Source organism: Tetranychus urticae, chromosome 1 (genome assembly GCF_039701765.1).
Source record: "Tetranychus urticae isolate SD_2017Ah chromosome 1, NJAU_TeUrti_SD_1.0, whole genome shotgun sequence".
Lineage (NCBI taxonomy): Eukaryota > Metazoa > Arthropoda > Arachnida > Trombidiformes > Tetranychidae > Tetranychus > Tetranychus urticae.
In genome coordinates this window covers 9,329,515-9,343,837 of record NC_142958.1, presented here as the reverse complement: position 1 = coordinate 9,343,837, position 14,323 = coordinate 9,329,515, and the positions used below count along the sequence as shown (strand labels likewise).

The 14,323-nt window shown below is 31.4% G+C and overlaps 1 protein-coding gene across 1 annotated transcript; it reads right to left on the bottom strand.

Annotated features, from left to right (window-relative positions):
* Positions 1-901: 901 nt before the first annotated feature.
* Positions 902-11,259, bottom strand: LOC107365630 (uncharacterized). The gene is made up of 9 exons (XM_015933172.3): positions 10,813-11,259; positions 9,833-9,982; positions 9,230-9,379; positions 8,364-8,543; positions 7,617-7,733; positions 3,144-3,257; positions 2,555-2,680; positions 1,915-2,037; positions 902-983 (listed from the first exon to the last, which is right to left on the bottom strand). Exons 1-9 carry the CDS (start codon positions 10,898-10,900, stop codon positions 958-960), a joined length of 1,074 nt encoding a protein of 357 aa, XP_015788658.2. The 5' UTR covers positions 10,901-11,259; the 3' UTR covers positions 902-957.
* Positions 11,260-14,323: the final 3,064 nt, after the last annotated feature.

The following is a 14,323-nucleotide window of genomic DNA, read 5'->3' as shown; positions in this document are numbered from 1 at the left end:
AAAATGTGCAATGAATAGAACCAAGTTGACAAAAAGAAAGAAATGAAAACGAATAATAATGAAAGTAAAAGGGAAAAGGCTCAAGAGTGGAAATGATTTAGGTAAATGAGGGAAACACTATGACAAGAAATTTACTAATTGTGACAGAACTGTGATATAAACATTTATTAATGGCATGATTCCGTGTTTTTCAACTTAAATCAACCACAATTTAACCACAGCTAATGGGGCAAGCTATAGACTCTCTGTGGTTAACCCAAATCTGTTGGTTGTATTTGTATTACTGGGTTAAATTTGATCAGCTTGCGGTTACTGGGAAACAATTGTCATTCAATTCATTCATTTTTTCACAACAAATTTGTGTGTTCCGTAAATTAAACCGGAATAATAACCATTTATCTTACCTGATTAAGAGTTTTGTTTACACTTGCTATTCGAAGGCAGATTTCTTATGATTACAAAAACTTGACTATTTACGATTTGCTATTTACATGGGAAATGACTTGAGAGGATTCCAATTACTCATACTATTGCAATTATTTAGACAAATTTGGTTATCATTGGCTAATAGTTAGTCTCCCAATGGTCAGAATTAGATTAATTGCTCGTTATTTCATGTTGAAGGACAGTTTTGCTTAGAGATCATTGAACCATTCAAAGTGTATTATGATTTGAAATAATGGCCAATTGTGATTCCTTTTTTTTCTGCTCCTGAATCTTTCTGCCATGATTAACAAAATTATATGATTAACATCATTTTTTGGACAATACAATGAGATTCACGATGGTTTCTGATTACTGTTATATCAATAATAATTATATTCAAATTTACAATGAAATTATTGTTGATTTGCTTCCTTTCAGGCCTTTCATTGTCAGTCATTGTAATCAGTCTTTGCAATTATTTAGGTGAGAAAAATGTTTTTTATTTATTATAAAATGAATTTTAATAAATAATTAATAATTCGGTGGTTTTTCACAATCTGGAAATGGGAAAGAAAAAAAATATATTAATATTGAATGTAATCAAAAAATGAAACAAAATGACCAAAAAGCAATTCCAATGTGTTTACATTTTCATCATAATTTACTGTTTCAACAATAACCTGATTAAGATTTCCGTTGAAACAATTGAATCAACAATTTGTTGAATATACGCATATAACAAGTGGTTGTCAAACTTTCTCCAGGAAATTTGATTCTAATGATTAATTCAAGGTAAAAATTGGAAATATTGTTCAACGTAATCTCGATTATGTGAAAAGACTAAGCATAAAGTGGCAATTTAACGATGAAAATTGAAAATAAATGAATGATTGGATCAAATTTGTCAAAATAAATTAAAACAAAAGTATTTTCCAAAACTGAATTAAACAATAATTCAAGATTAGAGGGTTAATTTGCGTGTCAAACAATCGTTAACAATATTAATTTTAGCCTTTCAGTTGGTTTGATGCAAGGACAACAGTAAATTATGAAGAAGGGCAACAATTTTGTTAGCAAGAGACTAAATTAACAAAGGCAAGTGTAATTCATTTCATCAACAATTGATGATATGACAATACTAATTAAGCAATTAGAATTGGTAAATTGAAAAACTGTTGACTTTTGATGAAACTGACAATAACAATCACGCAAAACTCGCTTGATACTTTACTTTGAAAAACAAAAACATCAAATTATCCTAATATTCATCTGACCATATCTAGATTCAGATGGGAAGCTAAGATGGTTGGATTCATGAAAACCCACTAACACCAAATTAAAACATGTTGAGTCTGTGAACGATCAACAAGTGAATTGAAAGTCTTTAATTTCTTGGAGACAACATTGAATGCTTTAAAGTGTCTGGAATTATTGTCATCATTTTTGATTGTCTTTTGGTCTTGTGTTTCGATCAGATGGTTTACTTACAGCAAACTTCACATCGTTCTTCATCACTATTATCACCACAACCGTCAACGCCAGAACAGAGGATTGCTGTTGATCGACATTTCTTGTTTTCACATTGGAACATACCCTTGGGGCATTTGGTTGCTGTAAAACAAAAGAAACAAACAATTAATAACAGTTCGACAGATGGAGTTAGAGTCAATTGGATGTGAAAATAGCTTCAATTTTTTGCTGCGTGTTTACTGATTTCCAGCTATTTATACAAATAAACATTGAAATATGTAATCATTACAAATAACTGTCAACATAATCAGCTTAATCAATCATTTATACGATGCATATGAATTTCAAGGGTAAATTGTAAATCCCATTGAAATATAATTGTCTTTAATATACACAATCAATCATTCCCTTTCAACCGTTCATCATTTAAACTATATCTTCAACAATTGTTTGTGCTTCTTCTTCCTCTTCACCAGTAATCCAGTTTATCCATTGATGATAATGATGATTCGGATTGGTTTCAAAGAAACAAAGATTCTTCAATAAAAAAAGATGCGTTTTCGCAACTGTTGACAACCAGCTTATCATCCAATCTAGTTTTTCATTTTTACTCAATTTCCAGTTTCATCTTTTTACCAAAGTAAAACTGTAAACTTACAGTATTCACAAACAGATTGTATCTCATCAGATCCATCAAGACAATCGGTTACCGCATTACAAAAGGTATATTGAGGTAAACATTGACCACTTTTACATCTAAAAGACTTTTTATCACAAGGAATACCTGGAAATAAAAGAAGAAAGAAAGTTCAAGTTAAAACAAGGTAATTTCAAGAGAAACAGATAAAGTCATTAGAGTGATAACAAGTGAAAGATGAATAAAGAAGCAAAGACTATGAGCCAAGGTAAATAATGATCATTATGTAGTGGAGAAGCAAAGAAGAAAAGAAAGTGAAAAATTGAGAGAAAATTGATGGCAAAAAGAAGGTAATAAAAGGTAAAACCTTCAATTTGTATCATTAATTAGACAAGTTATTATATTGTATTATGTGCTCTGGAAATGTGTGGGAGAACTGGTCTCGAATTGGCAGACTATCAACGACACAGAGACACATAGAGACGATAATGATGATGTAAGTGGAAAGACAAGTTTACGTTTTTTCACTGTAAACTCTGCAATTACAACTAATAACAATTAGTTGGTAAGAGTGAGATGAATAGCTGAATAAGCCTCAACATCAACTCACCCTTGTAACATCTAGCCTCATCACTTCCATCAGGACATTCCCAGCGGCCATTGCAAACAGCTGATCGACTGAGACAAGATCCATCGTCACATTGGAATGCTTCCCGGGGACATTCTGAAAGAATAAAAGAAAAAAAAAGAAAAGACCAAAAATTAGAAACAAGATGAACATGGAAAAAGTGTAAATGAATAAGTGTTGATATGAAAGATGAGGTTAGAGAGTTGATGAGAGATGGCAATTGAATATCGAGAAGAAGAGATAAAAAGAAAATAAAAATTCACAAGTAACACCAATTAGTTTGATAGGTAAGGTTAAAATAAATAAATATAAATCAAAAAAAAGGAACAAAAAATAAATATCAAATTGAGCTTGGGTTAGATTCAGCCGCAGGGTGTTTCAGCCTCAACTCATTTTTTTGCTTTGTTTTTCAGCTTCTTTTCTGTGTTCACACAGATAAAGATGGATGAAAGGAAAAGGTAAAAATTAAAAGTTATCACCATTCAGCTTGAGCATGATATGAAAAGTCAAAGTTGTAAAGATTCAATTGGCTGAGAGACGATTTCAATTGAATTTGCTTCCAATTCAGGTTTCAACCTCTTGTATCTTTTTTGCCTTTTCAACCTTTTCTTTATCTGTCATTATTGTTGACTCTGTTATGAAAATTTCCAATCATGATACAAGATTAATGAGTTTCCAGGATAATTTTACTCTTTACTTTCACCCCAAAACAATCAGTTAATCAAGGGTAAAAAAAGAAACAAGATTTTCCCATTTCTGCAGGCTTTTCAGATGATATTGAACAATGAACAATCAGAAAAGTGAAATTTGTCTCTCAGAGGAAAAGTGACCTGAAACATTTTCGGTTAAGGTTTGGTGACCTTCTTTTGTCTTTTCAAATGTTCCATGTTTGGAATATTCATGGTCAAGATGAAAGGCAAATGATGAGACAAACGTTTATTTCAATTGATTTAAACAATAAAAGGTAACAATCAAAGTTAATTGACGGTTTAGTTTCTTTTGGTTTTTGGATTGGCTTCAAGTGAAAGTCTTGACTAGAAAGATTATCGAGACAAAAAATGGTATATTGAACCCTTTCTCACCAGAAAAGCATTCATTTCAATTGTTACTAGATTGATGAATAACAACAAAAAGTGAATCAAATTGATTAACATTTCACACAAATATTTTCACTGGTAACAATTAAATTACCAGTTATTTGGATAAAGGATAACATTAATACTTTTACTTTGATTTGGAAACAATCAAATCAAAGGGTTATTCAATCACGATTAGCTCTTCAGGTTAAACTTTCTTTTAACTCTTTGCTAACAAAATATTTTAGCTTCTTTAGCCGTCTAATCCTGTAATTACACAGGTAAATCTTGGGTAAAATGAACAATTGTCTGAGATTGAAAAGTGAATGAAAAATAGACTGAAATAAACAGTAGTTAACGGTAGCCAGTAAACATGTTAATTGATGGTTTTATCTTGAAATGTATTTTTTTCAAGCAAAACAATCAGTAGACAAGATTCAATGTCAATGAATCTTGACGATCAAGATGATAGGGAAGAAGGAATGATGACGATCATGAAGATGGTAAAGAGAAGGAGGAAGCAAGAAAACATTGGACTGATAAATGATCAGCAAGGATGAATGGAGAGTTGAACAATGATGAAAGGTAAAAAAGATTATTAGATGATCATCAGGTCACCAACATGATTAAATTGAAAAAAAGGTTGATTGACTGTTGACAGGGAAAGAGACATTATCGGTTGAAACAATCAGTAATCAACATAAACAATAATCAATACAAATCAGCATTTGCTGAACAAGGTTTGGACTAATGAGTCAACCGTGAGTCTTGTGTGTAAAACAAACCAGACTTGTGGTTAACTTGGGTTAACCTAAAGGTTTTTGGGTTGAAAATGAAGTTTTAAGTTGTCAAGTTGATCATGAATTAATCATGAAGTTAGAAATGTGAATACAATGAAAGTAAATCACAAAAGATGAAAGGAAAAGCATTAATTTGGGAAAACATAAAAAACTGAGAAATGGCTAACAATTGGATTGAACAATTAAAATGAAATGTACATCAAGTAAAATATCATTTTCTGTCAACAAATAACAATGTTTCCTATCAAACTGGGCTCAACATAAATGTCAAATGTATAATGTCAAGAAAGGTGAAATGGCTTTGATATTAAATTACAATTGATAAAAGACGATCATGATTCCCTTCTTCCTCATCAAATCAAGATTTCAATTAAGTTAACAGTGAATTTTGAAAAAAAACTTGGCTATCTTTTTCACACTTGAAACCTTTGCTCTTTTTCAACCCATTTCATGTCCGTTTTTTTTTCTAGTTTGCTCCTTAAATTCATCATTTTTTTTCCTCATCTTTCTCATCTTCATGCTTTCTCCGCCTTATCCATGGTAGCCATTATCGTAAATCATTGAGCCATTAATGTGATAGATCACAACACTTTCTTCAACAAGGTATAAACATAGCCTTAATCATGGTCAAGAAGCAATTAATTTTTTTTTGTTTACCAAACTATTCGGGCTTTTTGAGCCCAACGGGGTTATTTCATTTGGTAACATGTATACAATGAGCATTACTCTCAACGACCTTTCCTGAGGTCACTCCCAAAGAGCTTCCGATGACTTTTCCACTAAAATGTACGTTTATTTGACTGTAATTAAAGAAAAGATAATCTTTGAAAAATGAATTGAAAAAAATATGAAAAAGCAAAAATAAACATCAAGTCAACATTTGAAAGATAAATGTTTTCCAAGTATAAATACAAATCTATGATAAATTCATCGATGGATTCATAAATAAAAGGTAAATGACTGAGGATTCATTAAGGTTTTAATCTGTGAAAATATTGTTGAAACGTGGGTTTCAACAAAAGAAATGAGGAAAAATAATTTTCAATATTAATCTTGTTCGCATTGGTGATTGATCATTGATTACAATGTAAATGGATTGATCACGAATGTGTTAATTAAACTGTTCAATTCAACTTTGCGATTGAAATTGTAAATGCAATTGAAAATGATTTGTTGGTTAATTAATATTTTAAAGCAAACAAACCTTTCCCAAGTTGACTTCATGTTTATAATTAAAGGTTCAATCAACAATTCATTAACAATCATTAAACTTTGGTAAAAAATTAACGTTTTTACTCATTTTTTCTGATTGTGTGTGTGTTAACCTTTTCTCATTGGGAAGTTAATGAAGACAATAAAAGGTGACAATGATCGGATGAAGATGTTACATAAATTCATTGAGGCAAAGTACTATTGATTGTATTGAGCAATAGGAAATAGAAATGAACAATTGCATGAAAAAAGAGGAAAAAATTATCAACCATGGGATTCATTTGAGGAAGTTTTTGTGTGAAATTATCCAACTTTTTGCTGTTAACCTTTCAAGTTAATTTAGTTTCAAATGATATTTGATAATGAAGAAACAATAAGGTAAAAAAAAGATTATTAGTTGGAAAACAAAGGTTGAGAGAAGAAAAAAAATTGATGTAAAGTTTGTGAAAGAAAAGGTTCCTTTCTTCATCATCATCATTATCATCATTCACTGAGCTTTCTCATAATATTGATCAATGTGTTAATCTTGACTGGTTATGAATTGAGATGTTGACTAACATGCAGTTTGGTGTGTGAATCAATGTGGCCTTTTGATTGTTGAAAATTGTCTAAAATCTAATGAGGAAATGATTAATATGGTTTTGTATGTTAAAAAGGATTGTCCAGTTATGAGGGAAACATTATGAGTTAAGAAACAGGAAAAGGTCAGCAAATCATTGGGAATATTGTTCAACAATCGCAAGTCTCAGGGTAATGATGAGCTTGGTTGAGCTACATCACCATCTGCCACCATGTTAATCTACTGAACTGAATAACATTTCCACGGTAAAGTGAGAGGTCAAATTTACTCACGGCTGTGGTTAGGCCAGAAAAAAAATGGTTCAAGTTGTGCGCTTTTTGATGAAAGCAATTAACCATTGTTTCAAGTTGTGAATGTGAATAGATGGATTCACATTAATCAACAAATGAACAGTAAACAAGGTAAATAGAAGAATCATGTTGACAAAACTGTTTCTCTATCTGATTTGGTCTTTTCATGTTGTGCTCAGCAAATTAAATTAACTTGGAGATGAAAAGACAAAAGATAAAGATAATTCTATGCTCTACATTTTAGTTAATTGAGGTAAAGAGATGAGAAATGAATTAGGAAAAAGGTTAACTTCAAGATTATCTCTTTGACCATTTTCTCGTTGAGAAGGGTCAACAAGGAAAATGTTGTCTTCCCAATGTTGTTCATTTGCATTTATGTGACCATCAAATTGCCTTATCATGTGTGAATGGTGTTACCGTCGCCATGCATCTCTCATCATTTAATTTCCAGAAACTGAACCTCAGTTTGTTTCCTTTTAATTGTTGTTTTTACTCACTGAAAGGTTCACATTCATCCTCATCTGATCCATCCTCACAGTTTTTGGTTTTGTCACATACAAAGTACCATGATATACATTGACCAGAGCGACATTGAAATGTATCATTATGACAGCCTGGGAAGAAACAATTAAAGAAAAGAGTGTTAGTGTTTCAATAACAAGTTTACATTTGGAATAATCAACGGTAATCACAATCATGTTTAAATAATGGAAGCAAATTGATGGATGGAAAAAGAGTAAGGCCTGAAGCTTGGTTTCAATTTTGCTCTCTCTCTCTCTCTCTCTCTCTCTCTCTCTCTGCCTTCATGATGATTTGATTCACTGTTTACCAACCAACTGAACTAGAGTAGCTCAAGAATCATATCAGCAAACTAAGCACGCCAAACAATCACGATGAAAATGGACAGATTAAAGGTTACAAGTGAAAGTTGTTGAAAGCAAATAACAACAGAAGCCGTTGACTTGATCAGGCAATAAATGATGATTCATGAAACTACTTTTCTTCCCTGAATCAATCCAATAATAATTGTTGGCTTTTGAATACTGGTCTGTCTTGTAGGTTGATTAAATTGTGCTTGAGTAAAGGTTGAGTTGAAACTTGTTAAATTATGAAATTGCGCTCCAAGAAAATAACTAACAATAATTGGTTTGTAATCTTAACAATTCTGTAAGGTTTTCAATTTGATCCATGATATTTGCTTTAATGGTACATTCATTGATTCAAAATCTCATCCGATTCCTTACCTGGATTGAATGAGTTGCATTTAGAGGTTCGAGATAAACATTCACATATTCCGTTGATACAAGCTGAATAAGGATCTCGTATTTGACATTCAATGGATGATCGACATCGTTTACCCAAAGAAACTGGTCCTAAATCGAGAGCAGATGAACTATCCTCTTCAATTATATCATTAGGAGTCTCTGTATAAATGGTAAAAGTAACATTGATTAGTTGGTTTTGAATTACAATTTTTAGCATTTTTCTTTGCAAGTGTTGACTCTAAATTGATTGAATTGTATCAAAATTTAAAGTAACTGAATTGTTGTTTGGAAACGCCAAGTCTACTGAAAATTGAGTTATAATTGGTGAAAATAAAATGAAACAATGAACCAATTATTCGCCCCTAAATTGATTGAAAAATTAATCTTGTATGAATTTAATTTGAATACTTCTTGATGTCTAATAATAATCTAAACCTAGCCAAAATTTAGATTTGTCATCATGAAAACACAATGGCTGACATCAGAGATTCATTAAACCTTTCATCTAAAAAAGGTTTCATTTTTCACCACTATATGTTTCATGCTCATTTACATGAATTTTAGTAGACTTGAGGTTAGATGAATGCTTGAGGTTGATGAGCATTGAAATTAATTTAAATTACAAATTTGTGTTCAGTTACAAAATATTTATTTACCATCAAGACATTAACATTGTATCAAACAAGTGATTTTATTTTCAATTAATTTATGGTAATATGATCATTGAATTTAGTGAGATAACCATAAAAGAATCCAAAAAGTCAAATGATATTTTTAGTTTCAACTTTGCTCAAAAGTTAATTATCTTGCAGGTCAATAAATAAAGCATAAAATGATCAGCTTACCTGAAGGTTTAAATATCAATTCACATTTGGATCGATCATCAGACGTCTTGTAATCAACATCACATTCACATTGTCCAGTTGTTTTGGAGCAAATACTATTAGGCGTTATTTTACTGCATTCACTGTTTAATTCACATTTACTTCCAATGGCTATTGAATAATTAGATTTGGTAAAAAAGACAAAAATAATTAAAAGAGCGAAATTTAAAAAGATGAGCAAAAAATGAGATAAATATCAAAATATGGTGAGAGAGGATTGAACACATAATGGCCATCATGTTAAATTGTTAAGACGTTAATACATGTAATTTAACTCGATATAAGTAACTGATTTACCAATGTTATTAACCATGAAGCAAAGAGAGTCAAGGAAAGCATAAAAATTAAATAAATAATGTTCAACTATTGACATGTTTCCAGATAAACTAAACACCAAAATGATAATCAAATAGCATTTTATATTGTCTTTGAGCTATTATTATGATTCGTTTCTCCATTTTGCATTTGATTTTCTCGCTTGTTTGAAAACATCAGCTTTCCACTAAAAAAACAGGCAACAATTTATCATGATAACCTGTATGTGTGGTGATGGATAAAACTTACAAGGTAAACACTGTTTATCATCAGTTACCACATAACCAAGAGGACATCGACATTTACCGTAGACTCTGGGTATAATAAATTTGCACCTTGTATACTTTCCACCCAGGGTACATTGTTCATCTTTAAGACAATAATCATCCATCTTAGCAGCTAGAAGGAAAAGGAGAAAAGATGAATTGGTATTAGAATGAGAATGAAATAAAATGCGAAACTTGATAACGAAATTAACAGAGAGCAACTCAGGTATCAGTTGAATGGGTTTGTAATTAACTTGATGTTAGTACAAAGAGAGCCTAAGATTAACTAGATTAGCATGTTAATTAGCAAATATTAATAAGCTCATTATAAAAGGAATGAAGAGAGAAAATAAATTGCTCAATTTAGATTCCTTGAATAACCTTTGTTGTCCAAAGCTTCTTGTATCCTTAAAACATGTTAACATGATACATTTGTATACTTTATGGTAAATATTTGCTTCTGCTGATTGTTATTTTGTTGAGCAATTAACAGCTAAATTGAGTTATCAATTATAAAAAACAACTTGGCTCATGGTTGCTGCAATACATGATGGTAATGACCATAGGTACAGATAAAAGTAAAATATGGGCCTGAATGCCTTGGGTAATGTTTTCTGATTGAAACATTTAGACAGGTAAAGAGGAAAAAAGAAGAATAGAAAGATAACTATTATAAAGGTTGAATGATTTGTTTCGTTGTTGATTGAAAATTATCATTATAATTAATAATAATACGAATAAATAATGTTTGCTAGTTTATGTTTATCTTTTGGTTCTTTTGGTGTTTTGGGTTTGATGAATTGGCTTCTCTGCTTTTTACTTTTTATACTTTCACTTTGTACAAGGTTTTAGGACCAAGAGTATACGATTTGGTATTAAATTGATTAATGTTAATGGCTGGTAATTAAATTATTATCATTATTAAATGGCTAAAATGATATGTTGAGTTAAATTATTACTTACGGGCTAAACATTTATCTCTTCTGATTTGGACGAAATTTGATTTACATTGGCAGGATCCATTGATACACATGCTGTTTGGCACTTTCATGGTGCATTGTTCATCAATTGAGCAGCCAAAACCTAATAGTGAAGCTGTTTATCCATGGCATGATGAAGATGATGGTCAAGAAGAAGGTCAAAGGATTAAAATTGGAAATATATTCAACAGAAGATGAAGCTTTATGCAGAAGTATTTCCAATTGGACATTTTTCACATTTCAACAGATTTTGCTTAATGAGATGAAAGATAATTCGACGATCCTAAATTGGTTTATTATTAAAATTTAGACCCAATAGAAATTTCTATTCAAATTAACCTTTGAGTGAAATCGTAATTCATGATTAAAATGAATTTTCTCAATACTTTTGCACAAAGCTTTACAAGAAAAAAGCTAATTTCTAAACAATGACATGACTGATTGGTTCATTTGTACATCCAATGGTTTGCTTGCACATTAAAAGCGCGACTTACAAATTAGATAATTGTTTTTCATTTTTAAATGCAAATTTCTCGAATCTACTGAATCGACTATTTTTATCAACATTTATCCAATGTATAAAATTGTTTAAACAGCTTCATCACTTGTAAATGAACCTGAAACCATTTGATCAACTTACCTGGTAGACAAATAGTGCTGTTGAGTTTAATATGATAAGGTTGACATGTACATATCCTTTCCTCCCATTCACAGTGACTATGAGGAATGGCGGTTAAACATTCTAGAGATGAACGACAGCTTCCACCTAGTTCAAGATTCCTAGGCAGAGGAGCTGAGAAGGGAATAACACAGAGTAAGTACAAGAAGACGAATATGCATGATGCTAATGATGATGAGGTTGAGTATAGGTTGATGAAAGAGTTGAATGTAAACCGAGTGAATAGTTGAATAATATTTGAACTGGTCGATAACATTGTCCAATTTTTAATGTGAAAATTGGCCAACAATTTGGTTTAAAATGTAAGTCTTTTTGTATCACAAAACAAAACAAAACACAGACACACACAAAATCACTGAATATCGATGAGTAGAAGCTGTGCTTTAGATGAAAGGGTAAAGGGTGAAGGAGGACGCTACTGGTGAACCCAATGAAGACGGATAGATGAACCAAGTGTTAACCTTTGTAAGCCCAAAAGGGGTTTAATCAATGTTACAATAACTTTCAACAATCACATAACTCAGCAAAACGGTAACCAGATCGACACTTCATATGAAACTGGATCTACAAACTGAAATCTCTCAAACCCTCGACCTCCTGCCAATCTTGTCTCTCTCCCGTCTCTCTCTCACTCCTTGATCTTCCTTCCTTCCCAACTCTCATCATCATCATCATCTTAGACTTGCTTTCTTTCCTCTCTCTCTCTCTCTACCTCACTCTTTCCCATTTTACCGATCATTTTCATGAGCCTTTATCTTCAAGATTAATGCCTTAAATTAACCATTTAAAAGTCAGTTTCACTTCAACTATTTAATTGTTGCATTGTAATTCACTTTCAACACTTTGATTGTCACCATTTGTTGATCACTTGTCAAATGGTTGGCCAAAAAATGCACTAACAATTGACCGGCAGAAAAGCCCTTCAACTTGATCAATTACTCTTAAACATGAAGCTACTTTATAAACTAGTGACTAGTGGTCATATTAGCCATTAAGCTGATGATTATGGACATTATCAGATTAGTTGATACTAAATGGTCAACATTAACTTTTATAGTTGAAACAATCATCACCATTATAAACATGAACCAAGCTCAACCAACTCTAAAGCAGATTGTTTTCACCTTTTCATCATTATCATGTGTATTATATTGAGTCTTCATCTTAACAGATCTTAATCATGTTAAATTGCTTCAGATTAAGTTGTACCTTTTAAATATTCATTGAAACTTTCACCCTTTAAGTAAAATTATAAGCTTAATGAAACAATTGATGAGCCTTCAATGTCTGTCATTTCAATGGATTTAAAGGTTAACCTTTTCAATTTTCACCAAAAAAGATGCAAAATTATCCTGATTTGTGTTGATCAATTTCATTTGAAGAAGCAATTTAAATGATTTTCTACCAATGATTCTTATCTATTATTTATGATTGACGGTGAAATTGTTTCAAGCAAAATAGTCAACTTTAATTTCGATTAATATTAAATTAATCATAAACTGAGATAAATAGTGATAATAACGTTATTAGTAATAAGGAAACAGTAAAAGTAAAGTCCAAATTGACTCTGATGAAATGAATAGAGACAAAACTAGAGATGAAGATGAAGATGAAGAGTATCTCATTACTTTCTCCTTTTGCTGTAATTTGAGCTTTTATTTTGCTTCTTTTTTTTAATCCTAACTTGAAAGTTTCATGCCTTGCGGGTTTATCAGTGGCATCAGCCTTGTCTCAACATAGGAAGTCATCGTCATCAAGCTCATTATGAAGATCAGGTCTATTTGAATGTCTTTTACCCTTAAAATGGTCAAATCAGATTGCAAACACGCATCCAGTTCAATGAATATCATTCCATTCATTATCTCTTTCCTTTCCTTAGATAACATTTCAACAGCGAAAAAAAGTCAACTCAGGATGGACTGACCATTGAACTTGGTGAATATCATTTGCATGGTTAAGAGGAGCAAAAAAAATTGGTCCAAAAAAACCTTTCAATTCTGTCCATTTACCAAAGAACTAGATTATTCAGAAAAGAAACAAAAGACAAAAATTGGAATCAAAATTTCAGATCAATATCAATATAAAAATGAAATTGAATCAATAAATCGCTCAACTCTAAGCATTACCTAAACATTGGATTCACTATTTTCTGCATTTCTTTTCAATAATCGGTATTGAAACCCGTATAACGGTAAGTAATCATATGCATGGTTAACGGTTCAGTGTAGCATGTAATTTGTCAATGGGAAAATGAAACAAGGAAAAAAGTGAAAACTGACCGGAAGCGATGGGAAAGTACAAACTGGTCAATGATGTATTTGTTGGTGCATTGTTAAGCAATGGCAATGTTATCATCCATGAAGTAGCCTAAAATGAGTATTCAATTGATCACGTATAATCAAGTATTCCGGGTTATTTGGTGATCTTTCTTCATCTTCATAATTCTTTCTCTCATCACCATTATCCTCTTGGCTCTCATCAGCAACAAAATAAACTCTGAATTTCAACAAATGTTGGACTTGTTCACCTTCCATTCTGTCAATTTTAACCAATTTTTGCCAATCCAAGATATTGCAAGAATCATTATTGGACTTGTTTCTCTTGATCAGATACAACAAAAATGATGATGGGAACGAAGATGAAGATAAACAGAAAGGCATTCTTCCGTGTTTACAGTTGGTTAACGTGACAATGACAAGAGTCTAGCAAAAAAAAGGCAAACGTAATGAACAGCAAAAAAAGGTAAATTGAATTTGATTTAGTCATTAAAGGTAAGCAATAATTCAAATTGATAGTGAATTTGCAAGAAAAGAGA